Source organism: Chionomys nivalis, chromosome 21, assembly GCF_950005125.1.
Source record: "Chionomys nivalis chromosome 21, mChiNiv1.1, whole genome shotgun sequence".
Taxonomy (NCBI): domain Eukaryota; kingdom Metazoa; phylum Chordata; class Mammalia; order Rodentia; family Cricetidae; genus Chionomys; species Chionomys nivalis.
Genome location: NC_080106.1, coordinates 39,927,562 through 39,946,878, shown reverse-complemented (window position 1 = coordinate 39,946,878; position 19,317 = coordinate 39,927,562). Strand labels below are relative to the sequence as shown.

Below are 19,317 nucleotides of genomic sequence, written 5' to 3'. Positions count from 1 at the left end.
AAGTAGTTCTGTGGGTATAGCTGCTTGCTGCACAAGCTTAGAGACCTGAATTCTATCCCTGGGACTATGTCAGAGTTGTAGTCAGGAGAGAACCGACTCTGGAGAGCTGTCTTTTGTGACACTTGTGTCTACACACATGCATACATACATAATAATACATTTTTTTTGGGGGGGGGTTTTCGAGACAGGGTTTCTCTGTGGTTTTGGAGCCTGTCCTGGAACTAGCTCTTGTAGACCAGGCTGGTCTCGAACTCACAGAGATCCGCCTGCCTCTGCCTCCCGAGTGCTGGGATTAAAGGCGTGCGCCACCACCGCCCGGCAATAATACATTTTTTAAAAGTAAGGACAAGAGATTGCATCTCTAAATTTAATGCAATTGGTGATTTCAAATGTTTGATGTGTTTATTGGTATATTTTAAGGATAGAAATTTTGCCATATCTCAAGCCTTTGCCTGTCTTTCTATACCAGGTGATTTTATTGTTTAATTTCTTCTAGTCATTTTGATTGTGAGCCTAGCCTTTTATGGTGAGCCATCTGTCCAGCTCCATTTACTTCCTTCTTAAAGAAACAGAATGTGAACAGTCCTGTTGCTAGATAAGTCTAAGAGTGCTAAGTAGCACTGGTTGGACTTGAGCCAGGTAGGGGCTATAGATTTTGTTAGGCTACATCTGGAGAACCACTGTAAGAAAGCTCAGGATGTAGAGAAAATCTGCTGTGTATCGTGAGGCTTGGTGACTAAGAATGCATGCCCTGTGGACTCACATTTCTCTTAACCCTGCAACATTCATGCTTTCTTAGAGTTCTTTAAAATGTATCTATCTTTGAATTTTTTAAATCCTACCTAAATATAATTTTTGGTAGTCTGGTAAGTATTGACAGAGATTGTCGTAGGTAGGGTTTCTGTTGCTGAGATGAAACACTGTGACCAAAGAGCTAGCTGGGGAGGAGAGGGATTATTAGGCTCACACTTCCACATTGCTGTTCATTGTTGAAGGAAGTCAGGACAGGAACTCGAACAGGCCATGATCCTGGAGGCAGGCGCTGATGTAGAAGCAGTGGAGGGGGCCTGCTTGCTCAGCCTTCTTTCTTGTAGAACCCAGGTCCACCAGCCCAGGGATGGCACTACCCACCATGGCCCTCCCCCATTTATCACTAATTGAGAGAATGCCTTACAGCTGGATCTCATGGAGGCCTTTCCTCAACAGAGACTCCTCCATTTCTGATGATTAGCTTGTGTCACATTGACACATGCAGCAGTGTAGAGTTTATCAGTTGTTATTGCTTTTGCAGGAGTTTTTACATTCAAATCTGGCCCTTTTGAGTATGGCTTGTTGAAGTTACGTTAATTTTTAAATGTTAAGGCTTTTATCTTTTATTTGTAATAAATTGTTTTTAAGTGGTTCATTGATAGCAAATATTTTTTCATGTTAAACATTATTAATATAGAGATATTTAAAGTTTGAACTTATTTTCCTAGTTTGCTTTGTGGGCTCTTTATGGGAGTTTTTAATCCATTTTTCGTATCTATCCAGGTAATATTCTTTGTTTACATAATTTTATTTTCTTGAAAATATACAGTGAGACCTGATTAATTATCTACTTATTCTAATTTTCAGTAGACTTTTAGCATTGATAATAGTTTTTTTGTTGAACAACTGCAAGGTTAGAAAAATTGTAGCAGAGTGTAAGTGAAGGAGTGAAAAACTTAAGGTTAAGAATTTTATAAGTGGTCTATACTGTTTTTATTTTACTGTAATATATTAAAATATTACCTCTGCCGTCCAGATATAATATATGACTTCCTTGTTTTCTTACTTTTTAAATACCTTTTTTAAAAAACATATTTTTCCTGTCCTTTGCATATCTGATGTCACTGTCTTAATTCAAGATTATTGACTAGAAATGGACCTTTATTCCTAGAACTCAATTTTTCTTGTCTTTTGATGCCATCACGCCTCTCATTTGAACCCCTGCCTCTCTGTTAGCTCAAGGACAACATGGAAAGGTGTAGCCTGCTGCTCAGCGTCTTCAGACCTTACCTTTCGGGATGCTTTCCCAGTACCTTGTCCTTATTTTCTCTTCTGACTTCTGCTCCTGTATCATGAGGTTTCTTGTATGTTAAGTAGCCTTCCACTGTAAGTTTGGTGCACACCATATCTTTTTATTCTACTCCATAATTTCTTGTCCTCTGTGTTTCTTGGTAACACCTCTGTACCCTGATTTTCAATTTCTACTTGTTTCCATGACGATTTTTACATGGTTCTTTTATTTTTGTTGCCACTGCGTTCCTATTAGATAAGGACTAACGCATTTTCTTTATTAGGCTGTGAAATCTTTCAGGGTTAGGGCACAGATTCATCACACTTTTGTATCAATAGCGTGTGAGCAGTAGGGTGTATGCATAGGGTGTGATGCAAGGGAGTCTCAGGTTGGATAGAAATGAAAGTTAAATGAGTTAATGAAGCATACTGAAAAGTTAATGTGATTTTTCTACAAAATGAGCCTTCTTGCTGTGTTGCCTAATTAGATAACTTTCTCTGTTTGTTGAATTTATTTTCTTTTAGTTTTTGAGTGGGAAAATGTATTCTAAGTAAAAGTGTATTTTCCCCGCTAGTGATTGACGCTCAGAAGAGTCCAAAAGTCAGGTTTAAAAAAGAAATGTGTGGGGCTAGAGAATAAGTCAGTTGGTAAAGTGTGTGCTTTACAAACTTAAGGAACTAAGTCTGGATCCCCAGTACCCCATAAATGTTGAGGTCAGTGATGTTCCCCTATAATCCCAGTGCTGATCAAAAGAAGACAGCTGGAAACTTGGAGCTCACTAGCTAGCCATCCTAGATGAATCCATGAAGTCCATATTCAGTGAGAAACCCTGTCTGAAAAAATAAGACAGAGAGCAATTGAGTAAGATACCCTGATGTCCATCTCTGGCCTCCTACACACATGCTGGCACATATGTGTGTTCGTGCATGAAAACTCAGCTGCCCACTAACCTGAACATATGTATCATAGGCACAAATGCCCTCTGAAGAATAGAAAAGCGAACACAGTGACGGCACGCCTAGGCCAGCCTGTGTGACACTCATGGCGTCTGTCTCTGCTTAAAGCCTTAGGCAGTCATCTGTATTGGGTTCTGTAAAAGGGGAAGTGGAAGAAATCTCTTAAGTTAGTTACTAACATTGTTATCAAAATTTAAGTCACTAGTAGCATAAAGAGGTCAGATCTACATGATAGGCCTTGTCTATCACTGGGCAGACTTTCCTTCAATTAGCAAGGAATTTGAACATGACATTTAAATGTAAGGAATCTGTTAGTGAAGAAATGAAATAATACTCTTAAGTGAAGTGGGGAAAATTAGCACCCTAAATCTTGTGATTTAGATAGCTTCATCTCACCCCATCTCCAAATATGCTATTACATGAAATCTGGTTTGTAAAAGCCTTAAGCACAATGCTCAATAATCCACTGGAGAAGAACAGTGTTTTCATGATAGACTTCTTCAAATCTGAGTTTCAGTACTCTTATATTTAATTCTGAAAGGCAGGTCTTTTATTTTTGTGCATTGCAGTTGTCTTAATTTTTCTGAAATAGAAATAAGATGAACTAAAATCTAAGTAAAGGGGAGGGCCATCATATAAAATAACCACCAAATGACTTATTTTTGCTTTCATGACTGAAGTTGACAAAGTACAAAATACCAGAACTGTTTTAGAACATGCATTACTGTTTGGGTGATAATTGTTGTAAGAGCAGTGTTGCCTTGGAAACAGGCTATACATTGCTGTTGTTGAGAAGGAAAATTCCCAGTGCTGAAAGAAACACAGGTACAAAGCAAAAGTAACACAGCAAGCCCCCCTTTGTTGTTGTTGTAAAAGAGGCGCCCTTTGATCCAAAGCCAGGAAGCAAGCACACACAGGTGGGATGTGTACTTAGTTTTTATTCTGATTTAGGTGGTGACTCTCCTCAGTAATAAGAGCTCAGCCTCTCAATTGGACACAGCTGACTGATTGGTATTGGCGTGAAGGGAAAGGGTCTGATGATGGAGAACCAGGATGCCTAGGGATGTAAGCAGGCGTGTACATGAGAGTTTCATACAATGGAGAAGTTTATGAAAGCTGGCCCTTGGCAGGATAGCCATCTGTGACAGAGAAGAAGGTTTCTTCCACTGTGAATCTATTGTTTTACAATTAAGACTCTTTCAGAAGCCTGAACTGGTGACTCTGCTCAGCTCCCTTTTCCTTTTCTCTTTACTGAAAACAGAAATAAGCTGTGTTCCAATGATTAAGTTGCAGATGCTCCAATTCACAGAACCTTCACTTTCAGTCTTTAAAATGGAAATAATAGTATCTACTTATTAGGATTATAAGAGGATTACTTAAAATAAAATCACAAAGTTCCCAATACAGTATTTTACTTGTTCTCAAGTAATGTTAGTTACTTTCTTATGATACCAATAGTAATGAGACTAAGATGGAAAATTAAGGGGACATGGGAAGAAAAGGGGGTTATTCACCCTGGAGGCCAGCTTTACTGTCCTGCTGGTGGAGTCCAGATCCAAGAAGCCGGAAACACCCCAGAGACGAAAACTGCTACAGTAAGTCCTTCTGAGAGAGCTCACTATGCTAACTCAGGGCCAGAATGCCTGACGACCTTTAAGAATTAGCAGTGATCTCAGATTCTGGAAGCCATCTGTGTGTACTTAGGGCCAGAATGGCTTATGACCTTTCAGCTGTGATACTCTTCTCAGATTGCGAAGCCATTTGTGCCTCCCTCTGCCCAGAATGATGAACTTTGACACTGCTCTCTCATCCATCAATTTTGGCAACACCTTGGTAACCTTTTAATCGTTAAAGTTTACTTTTAAAATACATTCTTTGAACAATGTATTTTTTAAAAAGTTGGAGGTAGGGGTCCTTTAAAAAGAAAGCATATTTAACAAATGGTGCTGGCATAACTGGATATCAACATGTAGAAGAATGAAAATAGATCCATATCTATCACCATGCACAAAACTCAAGTCCAAATGGAGCAAAGATGACAACATAAAGCCATCCACACTGAACCTCACAAAAGAGAAAGTGGGAAGTACGCTTGAACTCATTGGAAGAGGAGACCACTTCCTAAATATAACCCCAGTAGCACAGACACTGAGAGAAACAATAAGTGGGACCTCATAAAACTGAAAAGCTTCTGTAAAGCAAAGAACATGGTCAACAAGACAAAATGACAGCCTACAGAATGGGAAAAGATCTCCACTAACCCCACATCAGATAGAGGTCTGATCTCCAAAATATAGAAAGAATTCAAAAAAATTGGTGATCAAAAGAACAAATAGTCCAATAAAAAAAACGGAGTACAGACCTAAACAGAGAACTCCCAACAGAGGAATCTAAAATGGCTGAAAGACACTTAAGGAAATGTTCAACATCCTTAGTCATCAGAGAAATGCAAATCAAAATAACTCAGATTCCATCTTATACCTGTAAGAATGGCCAAAATCAAAAACACTGATGACAACTTATGCTGGAGAGGTTGTGGGGTAAAGTGAATACTCCTTCATTGCTAGTGGGAATGCAAGCTGGTATAGCCTCTTTGGATGTCAGTGTGGCAATTTCTCATAAAATTAGGAAACAACCTTCCTCAAGACCCAGTAATACCACTTTTGGGTATATATCCAAAGGATGCTCAATCATGCCACAAGGACAGTGCTCAGCTATGTTCATAGCAGCATTGTTTGTCATAGCCAGAACCTGGAAACAACCTAAATGCCCTTCGACCGAAGAATGGATAAGGAAAATGTGGTACATTTACACAATGGAGTACTACACAGCAGAAAAAAATAACGACATCTTGAATTTTGCAGGCAAATGGATGGATCTAGAAAACATTTTGGATGAGGTAACCCAGATACCGAAAGATAATTATCACATGTACTTATTCATAAGTGGTTTTTAAACATAAATCAAAGAAAACCAGCCCACAAATCTCAATCCTAGAGAACCTTGACAACAGTTAATGAAAAGTCTGTGAACCAAAAATGTTCAGGGTCAGATTGATTCAGCCTTGACTTCTACTAGAGTATCACAGATAAATAACACCAATACCCCTCAAATTATTCCATAAAATAAAAACTAAAGGAATATTTCCTATTTTACAAGTCGCCCAATTACTCTAGCACCTAAATTACACAGAGACCCAACAAAGAGAATTACAGACCAATATCTCTTATGAACATAGATACAAAAATTCTCAATAAAATACTTGCATACAAAATCCAAGAACACACCAGAAAGTTCATCCAGTATGATCAAATAGACTTTGTCCCAGGGATGGTTCAACACAGGTAAACTAATAAATATAATCCATCACATTAACAGACTGAAAGACAAAATCCACACAATTATCTCATTAGATGTGAAAAAGACCTTTGACAAAAATCAAATTTTTTCTTATGCTAAAAGTCCTGGAAAGACTACCATTCAAGTAAATTTCCTCAACATAATAGAGGCAAATTGCCACAATCCCACAGCCTACATCAAATTAAATGAAGAAAAACTCCATGCATTTCTACTAAAATCAGAACTGAGAGAAGAATGTCTACTCCATACCTATTCAGTATAGTACTTGAAGTCTTAGCGAGAACAATAAGGCAACTAAAGGAGATTCAGGGGACACAAATTGGAAAGGGAGAAGTCAAAGTATCTTTATTTGAGATGATATGATTATAATCATAAAGAACTCTAAAAAATCCACCAGGGAACTCCTACAATTGATAAATATTTTCGGCAAAGTAGCAGGATACAAATGAGTAACCTTCCTATAAACAAATGGCAAACAATGAGAAAGAAATCATGGAAACAATGCCCATATGTTAAAGGCTTGCTTACTAGACCCTGATGCTATTGGGAGGCCGTAGAATCTTTGGGAGACGGGGACTACCAGGAAGAAGTTACTGTGTTTGGGACAGGGTCTCATTATATAGCCCTGGCTGTCCTGCAGCTGTCTATGTAGACCAGGCTGGTCTCGAACCCACAGAGATCTGCGTGCCTCTGCCTCCACCATGCCTGGTTTGTAAGCAGGAAGAAGTTGAATGAATGTGCCCTTGAAAGTGACATTGGGATGCTGTTGTCTTTCTCTGCATCCTCACCACTGTGACAGGGACAGGCCTCCTCTGTCATGTGTTCTACTGTGTTACAGAGTGTCACTGCAGGCCAGATGTAACAGGCTCAAGTGAATGTGCACTGAAACCTTGAACCCAAATAAACTGTTCCTCCGTTTAATGCATATGTCTTAAAAATATACTACATTTATTATTTGTTACAGTAAAACCTTTACAATACACATGCAAACTCTACTCTCATTCAGAAGTATTTCTAGTCTTATTTTGATAATGAGTATTTTTATTTATGGTCAGTAATAATGTTGCAAATGAAGCTCTTAATAATTCATTGCTTATTGTTTAACATTCGAGACTTCTAGTCATTCCTGTTGTATATGGTAAAGTAATACCAGGAAATTGTTTAATTAGCAGTAGTGATTTTTGTATTAAATATGCTGTGTAATATTGCTAAAACTAATATGATAACAAGAGACATGATAAATCTTATGTTTGAAGACAGAATGCTGTGGTATGGTTTTCCCTTGTATATGTTTCAGTTAATGCTGGAATAAGATCATGATTTTAATCTTAGATATTTGGAATCTAAATTTAAATTTTAAGTGTGAAATATTGATCCTGGATTTTTCTTGAGAAATTATCTATGTTTAGGTTTAGTGCTATCCCTTATAGAATGTTCACGTAAAAGGTTATATGCATAATCTGGTGATTGCTCAGGTAATTTTTAATCATTCACTCATGGTTTTAGTCACTCGTGTCTTTATAAGAACAGGAAAGCATATATAGGCCATAACTGAGCACGTTGAGTTCCTTTGGTCACAGGCTATGTGGCTATGTGAGTCACGCTTAAGTCCATCTGCCCCACTTCATTTACTGCATCTGATTCTAAGCCTTTGGGAAAGGGAAGACATCAGATGTAGTAATTGGAGCGGCGGGCTATGTTCCTGGCACCCGGCCGCCCATACGGCTAGCTTTATACCCGAAATAATTACACAGAAACTGTATTCTTTTAAACACTGCTTGGCCTATTAGCTCCAGCCTCTTATTGGCTAGCTCTTACATATTGATCTAACCCATTTCTAATATTCTGTGTAGCACCACGAGCTGGCTTACCAGGAAAGATCTTAACTTGCGTCTGTGTCGGGTGGGAGAATCATGGCGACTGACTGACTTGGCTTCTTTCTCCCAGCATTCTGTTCTGTCTACTCCGCCTACCTAATTTTCTGTCCTATTAAAGGCCAAGCAGTTTCTTTATTAATTAACCAATGAAAGCAACAGATAGACAAATGACCTTAACCAATAGACAGATGACCCTTCTCCATCAATCAGAGGGCGATGGCTTCATTTGCTTACTAAGTATTTATTAAATACTGTATTGGCACTAGGATTGCTGCAGTGAGGATAAGTGATCAGGAGCACATTTACTGTATTATAATTGTAACCTGTGTAACCCCGCACCCACATGGTGACTCACAGACACCTGTAACTCTAGTTCCAGGGGATCCAACACCCATTTCGCCAGGTGTGCTCAAGAATTGCACATATGTAAATGTGCCAAGTTCACTTATATATTAAAAAATGTAAAAAAAATAGTTTAAAATATTATAAATATCAAACTTGTTTGAATCAGTTCTGACCTTGCAGAAAGTACATGATATCACAAGTCCTTTTGGCCAGGTACTCCAGTACTAGACCATAAATACAAAGAGAGAATGGAGTCACTAACTGAATGATTGCTATTCTAAAGTCACACATGAAACGCCAGCCGTATTTAGTGCCCTTAAGTGCATTTTATGGGCCCTGCTCCTTCTCTAAAGGGCACTGGAAGAACTTAATATCTTTTTATTAAAAAGGAAATGTGAATGGCACATGGCTGCTCCACATCTTCGGGTTAGGTGAACAAGCAAATTTGACTTCCTTCTTACACAGTCATGTTGCTCATTTGCTAGTTTGTATTTCCTTCCAGATGTTTCTTACCCAGCTTGAGCTCTTCTACGATGACACATACCAACGTGGAGGTTCAGAAGATCTCCACTAATAGCTAAGGGCATTCACAAACACAGATCGGGGCAGGCTGCTATTTAAAGCAGAAAATCTAAGCAAAGATTAAGAATCAGACTTCTCAGTAAACTGTTTCATGAGACTGTGTCATAAGGACAAGAGAATGTGATCTTGTTTGTCCTCAGAGAGCCCTGTGTTCATACATTCCTTGTTTCTCCATTTAATATCATCCTCATAGCTTTGCCAAGACGTTGAGACTGAATGATGTATGTGAACTCTGTATGATGTGTTTTGATTAGGCATTCCCATTTAAAAAAATTATACAAGTGGTAAATAAATACTTTCTTATTTGGTGCTTACATAATCCAAACTTTAGGCAATAAAAATACACTAGTCTCTTTAGTGGTGGTCTTTTAACCATTGGTTGTGTCTTTCTAGGCCTTTGGAAGGTATTCAGTGACCGGCATGTGTACATACAGTTGGAGACATTGAACACTTAGTTATTAATCTAATTTTGCTACAGTTAAGTTCAAGCTGCATGTAGACTGTCTTATTATATATCATTACAATTTTCAGATTTTTCTTATTTTCAACATTTTAGTCTTTGAGTATAAATGCAAAAGTAAGACATTAGCTATTAGTATTTTGAAACTTAATAACATAGCTATTTTTGTTACATCTAGAGTGAAAACATAGAATACTCCTATTTATCAGAATTGTATTTCCTCAAATTTTTATTGTGAACACAAAATTTAACAATTTAATTTTTCACAGACATATTTATCATTTAACATGCATCATAGCTTTATTAAAAAATAATCATATGTGGCATTTATCTATTAATAAAATTTCTGAAGAAATCCATAATAATTAGTCTAATAAGAGGATTTTAATATATGTTTCTTAGAGGTATTTACCGTGTGTGTGCGTGTGTGTGTGTGTGTGTGTGTGTGTTTGTGTACATCCATGCGTGAGTATGTGCGAAGCTGTGGGAGTGGTCAGAGGACACCCTTGGGCACTGCTCCCGGCCTTCTCCTTTGAAGTGGGGTCTCTTGATGTTCAAAGCTGCCTGTGTTAACCTAACTGGCCCGTGAGCTGGGAAGAGGTCTCCTGGTTCTGCCCCATGTCTCTCTGCGGAGTGCTGGGACTACAGATGGCACTGGGTTCTGAGATCCAGACTCGAGTTGTCACACTTGGATGACACCGAGCCATCTCTCCTGGTTAACTTAGAAATAGTTTGCTTAGCAGAAAGCAGTTTATATAATTTTCCTGTTATCTTTGATTTTAAAAGGAGATTTAGAATTATTTCTTTCAGAACCAAAACCCATGTATTTAGTGTAAAATTTCATAGTTTCCCCATGTTTTAATGACTGCTTTGAATGTTGTCCTATAGAAACAAGTAGCATTTTAAGGGTATGAAACAGTTAATAGAGCTCCAGACACCACCTCAGTAGGTTCTAAGGAAATAATAGTATTTAAAGTTATGAACCTGTATTTACTAGGCCTTTTCATATATATCCCAGTAGCTGCATTCACATGTATATACACACACATTGTTAAATTAGGCATGCCAAGAAGTAAGAAACATATAAAAATAAGAACACAAAATTAAAATTATTTACAAAAAAATCAGAGCATCCAAAGATTTTATTAGTTATTTGGGGCAATTTTAGGGCAGATTCAGTTTTATTTCATTCTGTCTTAGCATAGAATGGCACAGACAGCCACATGAAAGCAGTTATGAACACACAGAGCACAATTGCATTAACAATATATAAAGTTGTGTCTATCTTTGGAGGAAACTTAAGTCTTGAGTGTTCTTTAAGGCCTCCTTTCGGTTTTTCTGCCAGACTGTTTCTTTAGGTATTTTCCATCCTATAATGTAAGGTCACCATGTCAGGGCTTGCTTTTCTCAATTCTCAGTTGTCCTCAAGAAAGGAAGATAGGCTAGTACCTTGGACCAGTAAGTTCTTCTGTGACAAGTTCCTGAGGAGAACAACTGGGGATGGGAAAATAAAGAAGATAGAAAAGCTGGTGCCAGGAGGTTTCTATACCTGATGGCTGTGTCAAGCAAGTTTATTAAGAAGTAAGGCACAGCTCACTTTGGAAATCGGTATGGCAATTTCTCAGAAAATTAGGAAACAACCTACCTCAAGACCCAGTAATGGCACTATTGGGTATAACCCAAAGGATGCTCAATCATAACACAAGGACATGAGCTCAACTATGTTCATAAAAGAATTATTTGTAACAGCCAGAACCTGGAAACAACCTAAATGCCCCTCGACCGAAGAATGGTTAAAGATAATGTGGTACATTTACACAGTGCAGTAATACACAGTGATAAAAAATAATGACATCTTGAATTTGCAGGCAAATGGATGGATCTAGAAAACATATTGTATGAGGTAACTCAGACCCAGAGAGACAAATATGATATATGCTCATTCATAAGTTACTTTTACACATACAAATCAGCCTACAGTTCACAACCCCAGAGAACCTACACAGCAAAGAGGACCCTGAGAAAGACATACATGCATCTACATAGGAAGGTGAAAAAGACAAGATCTGAGTAAATTGGGAGCATGGGGGTCACGGGAGAGGGTAGAATGGGAGTGGGAGGAAGAAAAGGGAGTGGGAAGGAATGTATAGCCCAGTAAAAATAACAACAAAAAAGTATGGTGTTTTGGGGGAGGGAGGATGTGCCAAGATCAGTAGAGAGCTAAGTCAATGTTGGCAATAGAATGAATGCAAGATCCTGTAGACACAGTTGTCTTAGGAGTGATAACCACGGCCAAGTTCCCAGGAACCAAAACTTTGAGGCCTGCCCTTGCAGAGGTTTCAGCCAACAGCCGGCATTGTCTCTGATCTTTTGGGAGTCAGGCGGCCCCGAGACCTTCCCAGAGGCCCCAAAGCAAGGACAGAGAGAACAAAAGCTCTGCGTCCTTGCCCAGGAGCAGGAGGAGTGCTGCCCAGGGGCTTGCTCCTTGTTGCTTGCTTACCCCGGACCACCAGCTCAGACATGGCATCGCTCACAATGGGCTGGGTCCTCCCACATCAATCACTAAAGAAATCCACCATAGGCTTGACTGCAGGCCAATCTTATGAAGGCATTTTCTCAATTGAGGTTTTCTCTTCCTAAATGACTCCAGCTTGTGCCAACTGTCATAAATCTAACCAGCACAATTGACCTCTTGTCAATTTGACCACTGAAATACATCACTGTTCAACTAGAATGTTTTTCTCATTTGTCCTCAAGATAACATGTTAATATGACAAAGTAGAACATTCTAACTTTTTAAGAGTCCCACAGTCTTTAAAATTCAAACACCTTAAAAGTCCAGTCTGTTTATAATACTCAAAGTTCGGGCCTCTCTAAAATATTCAGTCTCTCTAAAACCCCCAAATCTCTGTAAAACTCCAGTCTCTGAAGGCGATCCCATAGTGGGGGCTTCCTCCTGGGTGTTGGATAGGCGCAAACCACACCCAAACACCCATTTTCACAGAGGGATCCTTTATTAAGCTTGGAAAAATGTTAAAGCAAACTACTTTGTGACTCAGCAGAAAAGAGCAGCAAATGATCTTGCAGATGTCATTCTTAGGAGGAGAAGGGGAGGTCTGTGCTGGAATGGGCTCGGATGCTGTGACGATACCGGATGAGGGAGAGGGGGAACGGGACCAGCGAAAGGGTGAAGGGGCGTTTGTCCCCCAGGGACAAAGAACTGCCCCTGGACAGAGAGGTGACAGATGTGGCACACAGGCAAATGGCAGTTTGTAAAATAATGATGGGAAATCCCATGTTAGGATGAAGTGTTTCATTTTAATTGGGCATGTTAGTTAGGTGAGCCAAAAGGGGCTTTTGATTGCTGGACCTTGGTAGTCAGCCACAGGAGGAAAAGTAGTCAAATAAGGGGATAGACCTTGGTGGCTAGCTTTGGGAATGTAATGTTTTTTGGTTTTGGTTTTTTTCAAGGCCGAGGGAATGAGGGAGAAGGGCAAAGCCTGCTAGAACCACATGCTCGAGTGGGCTAGGTGTCCCTTCAGTCTCTCTAAAAATTTAGTTTCTTAACTGGGGGTTCCTGTAAAATCAAAAATCAGTGGCATTTTTTTGCTTACTTCCAGAAGGAAGAATCAAGGCACATTCATAAAACAAAACAAAACTAAACTCCAGCAGTGTAAATAATTTAGTATCTTCTGTCTGGGATTCACTCATGCTCCTTTGGCCTTCAAAGGGCAGTCGTACTTCTGACTTTGCCATTCACAACACTACACAACATGTCTTGTAGTCTCAAGCCTGTTGTGTTCCACAGTGCTGCTTTGTTTGGCAGTGCTACTGGAATCTCCCAAATGCTGCAGTCTCCTGCTGCATGAGGTCGTATTTTCACCAGTAGCCACTTCTGGGCTCTCTGCAGGGACTTTCACCCTGCCAGGTGGTGTCAAGCTTCAACTTCTCTCTATAACCCTCAATACTGGACCTTTTACTGCAGCCAAGACTGTACCCTCAACACTGGCCTCTCTCAGCCCATCTTCAGGGACTGCAGCCATACCACACAATGCCAAGCCTTAGCTGTTCTCTATGGCCTCTTGAGGCCTTCAAAACTAGCACCACCTGGGTGACTCTTACATTACCAAGTTCTGCTGCCAGCATGAGATGCAGTGGAGGGGGCCCATATTTCTGTGTGCTGACGCTGAGGATATGCTCCCAGATTTCCCATCAGTAATACTGGTCTCTTCTCATCACAACTGATTCTTCAGCCCCTGCTGACCAGCATGAGTTGTCCCCACAAAACAAAGGTCTCTGGCTACTTGTTAACACACTGATTTTTCATTCCCAGCTGACTGAAACTATAGATCCATAATCCAGTGTATCTCATAAAGGGCCCCAGTAGTCTTTAAGGAGCTCTCAAACTTCCATTTGGAATGTCACATGTCAGGCCTTCATTGCCTGTGTATCTTTCAACATTCTCATCTTCCAAGCTTCCGCTTCCGAGCGGCCCACTGAGTCTTCAGTACTCAATAGCTTTTCCAGCCCAAAGTTCAGCTGCTACCACAATCCTCCAAAGACTTTTGGTCAGGTCTCTTAAAACAATTCCCCCCTGCTAGTAACAGTTTCTTTCTTAGGGTATCTATTTCTGTGAAAAAACACCAAGGCTAGAAGCAACATAGGGAAGTAAAGGTTTATTTTTCCTCACACTTCGAGGTGCCAGTCCATCAGTGATGGAAGTCAGGACAGGAACTCGGGCAGTGCAGGAACCTGGAGGCAGGAACTGAAGCAGAAACCATGGAAGAATCCTGATTACTGTCTTGCTCCTAAGGGCTTATTCAGTCTGCTTTCTTTATAGCACCTAGGATCACCATCCCAGGGATGGCACAATGAGCTAATTAAAAAAAAAATGCTTACCATGGGCCTATCTGGTCTGGTTAATTTTTTAAATTGATGTTCTCTGTTCCCACATGACACTAACAATGTCACGCTGCTTAAACACGTGTAGACTTCAAGAAGATGCAATGAAAATCCAATAAATAAATAAATTTTATAAATAAGATGATTTGACTTTTATACTTTTCTGCTTTGTTTTGAACAGTCTTTCCATCCTCCTCTTCCTCCCTCTTATTCCTCTCTCTTCTCTTACTCCCTTCTATCCTCTTCCTCTCTTTCCCTCCCTTCTTCTCTGTGTGCCTTTGTCCCCCTCCACTGCCCTACAGGTTGAACTGAGGACCTGTGTTTGCCAAATGTTTTACCTTTAACTAGATTTGTATTTTCTAAAGAATTCTTTCTCTTTTTTTTTCTTTACATGAAAGCAAATGGTAACAAGCACCTTCATTGGTGCTTTTTTTGTAAAGAAAAATTATAAGACTCACAGGCACTTGCATCCTTTACGTAATTGCCATACACGTACATATTCATTTTGTGTGGGTCTATATGTTTTCTCTGTGTTTATAAGTGTTTGTGTCTGTTCATTGTGTGTGCAGGTATGTACATATGGATGTGAAGGCCCGAGATTGACATCAGATGTCATCAGATAGTTTAGCTAGATGGGCTGGCTGTGAGCTCTGAGGACCTGCCTGTCACTGCCTCACCAGCACTGGGATTGCAGAGGTGCATGCACTGCCACACCCATCTTTTTACCTGGGTTCTTGAAGATCCCATGCCAGCTCCTCGTGTTTATGTGGCTACTACTTTACCAGCTGACACTTCTCAGATCCCTATATATTCAAATTTTAATAATTTTATTTTTCACATATAATGTAAAAAAGACTTAAGTAAAAAGAAAAATATTATATGCTTATAATCTTTTCCCCTAAAAAACACTGTCTTTAGGGTACTCATTCATGCTTAAAAGCTGTGGTCATTTGCATTTGCTGTTTCTCTCTTAGATGAACTTCACTAGGAATATATAGTTTCCCAAATTGTAATTCCTTACTAATTAACAGTGGCCTCATTGTTCTTTCCCAGCTGACAAGCTTTCCTTACATTTATACAGGTCCTCAGCCCTGGCAGCGGATAGAATTAGGCTGTTGTTTCCTGTGTAGCTGGAGGAAAGTTCTTGTGAGGATCAGTGTGTGTTTGCAGAGGTCTCCATTCTTTACTACTGAGCTATTCCTGTTGGTACTGTTCTTAGGACCCATTAGAAAATGGCTTAACGCAGAGCATGTTATTTCAAATTTCTATTTGTTTGTTTGTGGGAAGTAGCAGGCATGCCATACTGCCTCGTGTGGAGGTCAGAGGACAACTAATGGGTTTTTCCTCCCAATATTCTATAGAGCAAACTCAGGTTGTTAAACTTGATAGCAAGCACTGTTGAGACATCTGTCAGCCCTAGACTGGCTGTAAATTAACATATTGGACATAGTAATTTTATAATCATGAATTATTTAATTTTATTTAGAAATAGACTTTTAATGTATGTCAACATGGTTTATCTAACCTTGGTAAGTGGTAAGTTAATTTTTGTACTGAATTTTTTAATTCTGTGGAACATATTATCTGAATCTAGAGATGAATTTATTATGACTGAGATGTTATAATTTCTGAGTGCTTTTAGCAAGCGTGGAGATAGGTACTTAGTCTGATGGCTGATGGCCCGGGTGGCTTCCTTTCATGGAGTAGCTAAGAAAATGCATAGTCAAGTGCTCAATTTTCTGTACTCACTTTGTGGCAAATCATCATGATTACTGTGTATTCTGGAGCTTTTGAGCAGCATGCTCTGCTGATGCCTTAGAATAGTTTCTGTGACTGAGAAACAGTGAGTTTTGCTTGTAGTCAAGATAGCAATGCAAGAGAACATGGAAGTTTAAAAATCCCAGTATGACATGTAGCTGAATATATAGTGGATGTCTGTGGGGCGTGTGAGCTACTGAAACATAGCTGACTATGTATGGACTTGGTGGCTTTATGATGTGTGCACATTTATCTTTGTTGTTGGAGCTTTGTAAACTGTGGTCATTCCACAGATATTGTGTACTAAGTATTAACATAAGTAATGTGATTTATTTATACTTATGGACCCTAAGTCAGATCTATTTCTCATTGATAAGAAATCATTGAGCTTCTGACCACTCTAAGAGTGTCAGGGGTACTAGGTTGTGAGGCCTTGGGTACATACCACATTTCTGGATGGAATGGTTTCTTTGAAGGCAGGACAGCGTTTAGGGCTTCTCTGTGCTTGTGAGGAATCTTTTCTGCTCTTCTCTTCCTTAAATTTTTATGAGGAGTGAATAGGGTAGTTCAGAAATGAGGTGAAAATTATATTGTTAGTTATTGCATCATCATTTATTTAGAAAATTTCATTGTTTATCTAGGTGCAAATTACTTAATTTCATAAGTTTTCATTTTTCTTTTAGGCTCAGTTTATGAACCTCTTAAAAGCATTAATCTTCCAAGAACTGATAATGAAACCCTTTGGGATAAATTGGATCATTATTACAGAATTGGTAAGTACCATCTGAGGAAATCATAGTTAACTATAACTAGTGTTCCCTGCTCCATAGTTATATTTCATATATTATGTTGAGATATTATTCTGTAATTTGGAGATTGGGTAATTTTGCTGTTTAAGTACTATATATTCCAGTTGTATGTCTATGGGACATAAAGGGAATCCACAGCTAATATCTGGCCCAAGAATAATTTTGTTACCAATATCTTTTGTATCACTTTAACCTTCCTAAGTATTAATAGATTCTTTTTTTTTTTTTTATTTTGGTATTTTGAGACAGCGTCTCTCTGTGTAGTTCTGGCTGTCCTGGAACTGTCCTTAAACTGACAAATCTGCCTGTCTCTGCCTCCTCAGTGCTGGGATTAAAGGTGTGCACCACCATGTCAACCTTAATAGATTTTAGAACTTGAGTATGTTTTCCTTTTGTTTCATATGGGTATTACCTTGACCATTTATGTATATGTAGTTAGTTTCTACAGGTAATTGTTCCCATTAACAGTATCAGCCATCTGGGGTTTTTTTTGGCTGTTGGTTTGTTTGATTTTAAGTTTTGTTTGTCCAAGGTCATTGTGGCAAATTTGTTTTTCAATGTGAGTAAGCAGCTTTCAGATATATATGAATAGAATCCTTTGTTCATCAAAACATGAATTAGAATGCCTTTTTTTTTGCAACCTTGCTTCTTGTGTTATTTATTGTTCTCTTATGATAAGGAGTATAAAATTTTATTCATTTCCTCAAACATTTTTTTCTGTTTCAACCTCGTATCAGCTTTATTTCAGCTTATTATCCATCAAGATTCTGACATGCATTCTTATATTGTCCTTTTTTGTTATCTTTATAGCAATAAAAATCTAAAGAGAACTAATTGTAGTTTAAAAAGAAATAGCCAGTATTTACTTTTGCAGTGTAGGGACCAGTTCTTTACCATGAGAAAGATAATCAGTGTTCTGGGAAATATTTGTTAGTCCGAGAAAACAATACTGACTGTGGTGGCCTGACCTGAACTCAGCATCCAGGAGGTAGAGATAGGATGATTGTGAATTCCACACTAGCTGCTAGCAAGATCTTGTCTTAAGAAACAAACAACAAAAACAAAAAAGTGTTAATGTCAGAGCTGGAAAGGGGAATTGTTGGGGAGCAGAATGGGAAACTTTCTTCTAAGTACAACATGGATGTTGTGCTCTTGAACTTAGAAAATCTTTGTAAGATTGCGCCTAATAGCACCCTGTGTTGTAAGAGACTGGTTGTTTGTCCTGGCCACCCAGAACCAAAATAATCACTCAGAAACTATATTATTTAAAACACTGCTTGGCCCATTAGCTCTAGCTTCTTACTGGCTAACAGTTATATCTTAATTTAACCCATTTCTAGTAATCTGTGTATCACCACATGCCTGTGGCTTACCCAGTAAAGTTCCCAGCATCTGTCTCTAGCAGGGCTACATGGCTTCTCCCTGACTCCACTTCCTTTCTCCCAGCCTTCAGCTTAGTCCACCTCCTCCTCCCCCCACCTAAGTTCTGCCCTATCAACAGGCCAAGGCAGTTTTTTTTATTAATCTATGTTTTTCACAGCATACAGAGGGGAATCACACATCACCCCTGTCATGGAGTAGAGGGGCCTTATGGAACCCCACCCCTGCCTGAGGATTTTTATTTGGTTGATAGGGGAGGGAGAGATTTTTCTTCAGTTATAATCCACTGGTAAGGTGCCAAGACTTCTTGTAAGCAAACCTTTACTCTTGTAAGCAACTTGAATGAAACTCATTGGACCACCAATGAGGCATTAAGTAGGAGAAGGCGAGTTGAAAAAAGATAATGATGAGCCGGGCGGTGGTGGCGCACGCCTTTAATCCCAGCACTCGGGAGGCAGAGGCAGGAGGATCTCTGTGAGTTCGAGACCAGCCTGGTCTACAAGAGCTAGTTCCAGGACAGGCTCCAAAAACCACAGAGAAACCTTGTCTCGAAAAACCAAAAAAAAAAAAAAAAAAGATAATGATGAATATGATCAAAATGCAGTATCTGTGTACATCAAAATATCATAATGAACCCATTATATATAACTAATATATGCTGTTACATTGTTTACATGCAAAGAAAAAAATTGTTATTGAAATGTAGATTACTTTGATTTAGTGTATTTGGGGAAAAACAGTGTTTGTTTATACAAGAATAAAGTTTCTTTTAGGAAATGTAAAAATGTCCTGTAGACTGTTTTCCTAGTTTGGGACTCTGTCATCGAGCAAAGCACTGATTTCAGCC

General features: G+C 39.1%; 1 protein-coding gene across 5 annotated transcripts in view; it reads left to right on the top strand.

Annotated features, from left to right (window-relative positions):
* Phkb (phosphorylase kinase regulatory subunit beta) overlaps nt 1-19,317 on the top strand; it is a 182,629-nt gene that overhangs the window by 13,743 nt on the left and 149,569 nt on the right. For all 5 annotated transcript variants that reach the window (XM_057754198.1, XM_057754194.1, XM_057754195.1 and 2 more), the window contains one exon: nt 16,965-17,054. Coding sequence is in view for 3 of the 5 variants with exons in the window: in XM_057754194.1 (XP_057610177.1) it covers nt 16,965-17,054 (90 nt within the window). In the remaining 2 variants the exon portion in view is untranslated. The remainder of the gene's footprint in view (nt 1-16,964; nt 17,055-19,317) is intronic.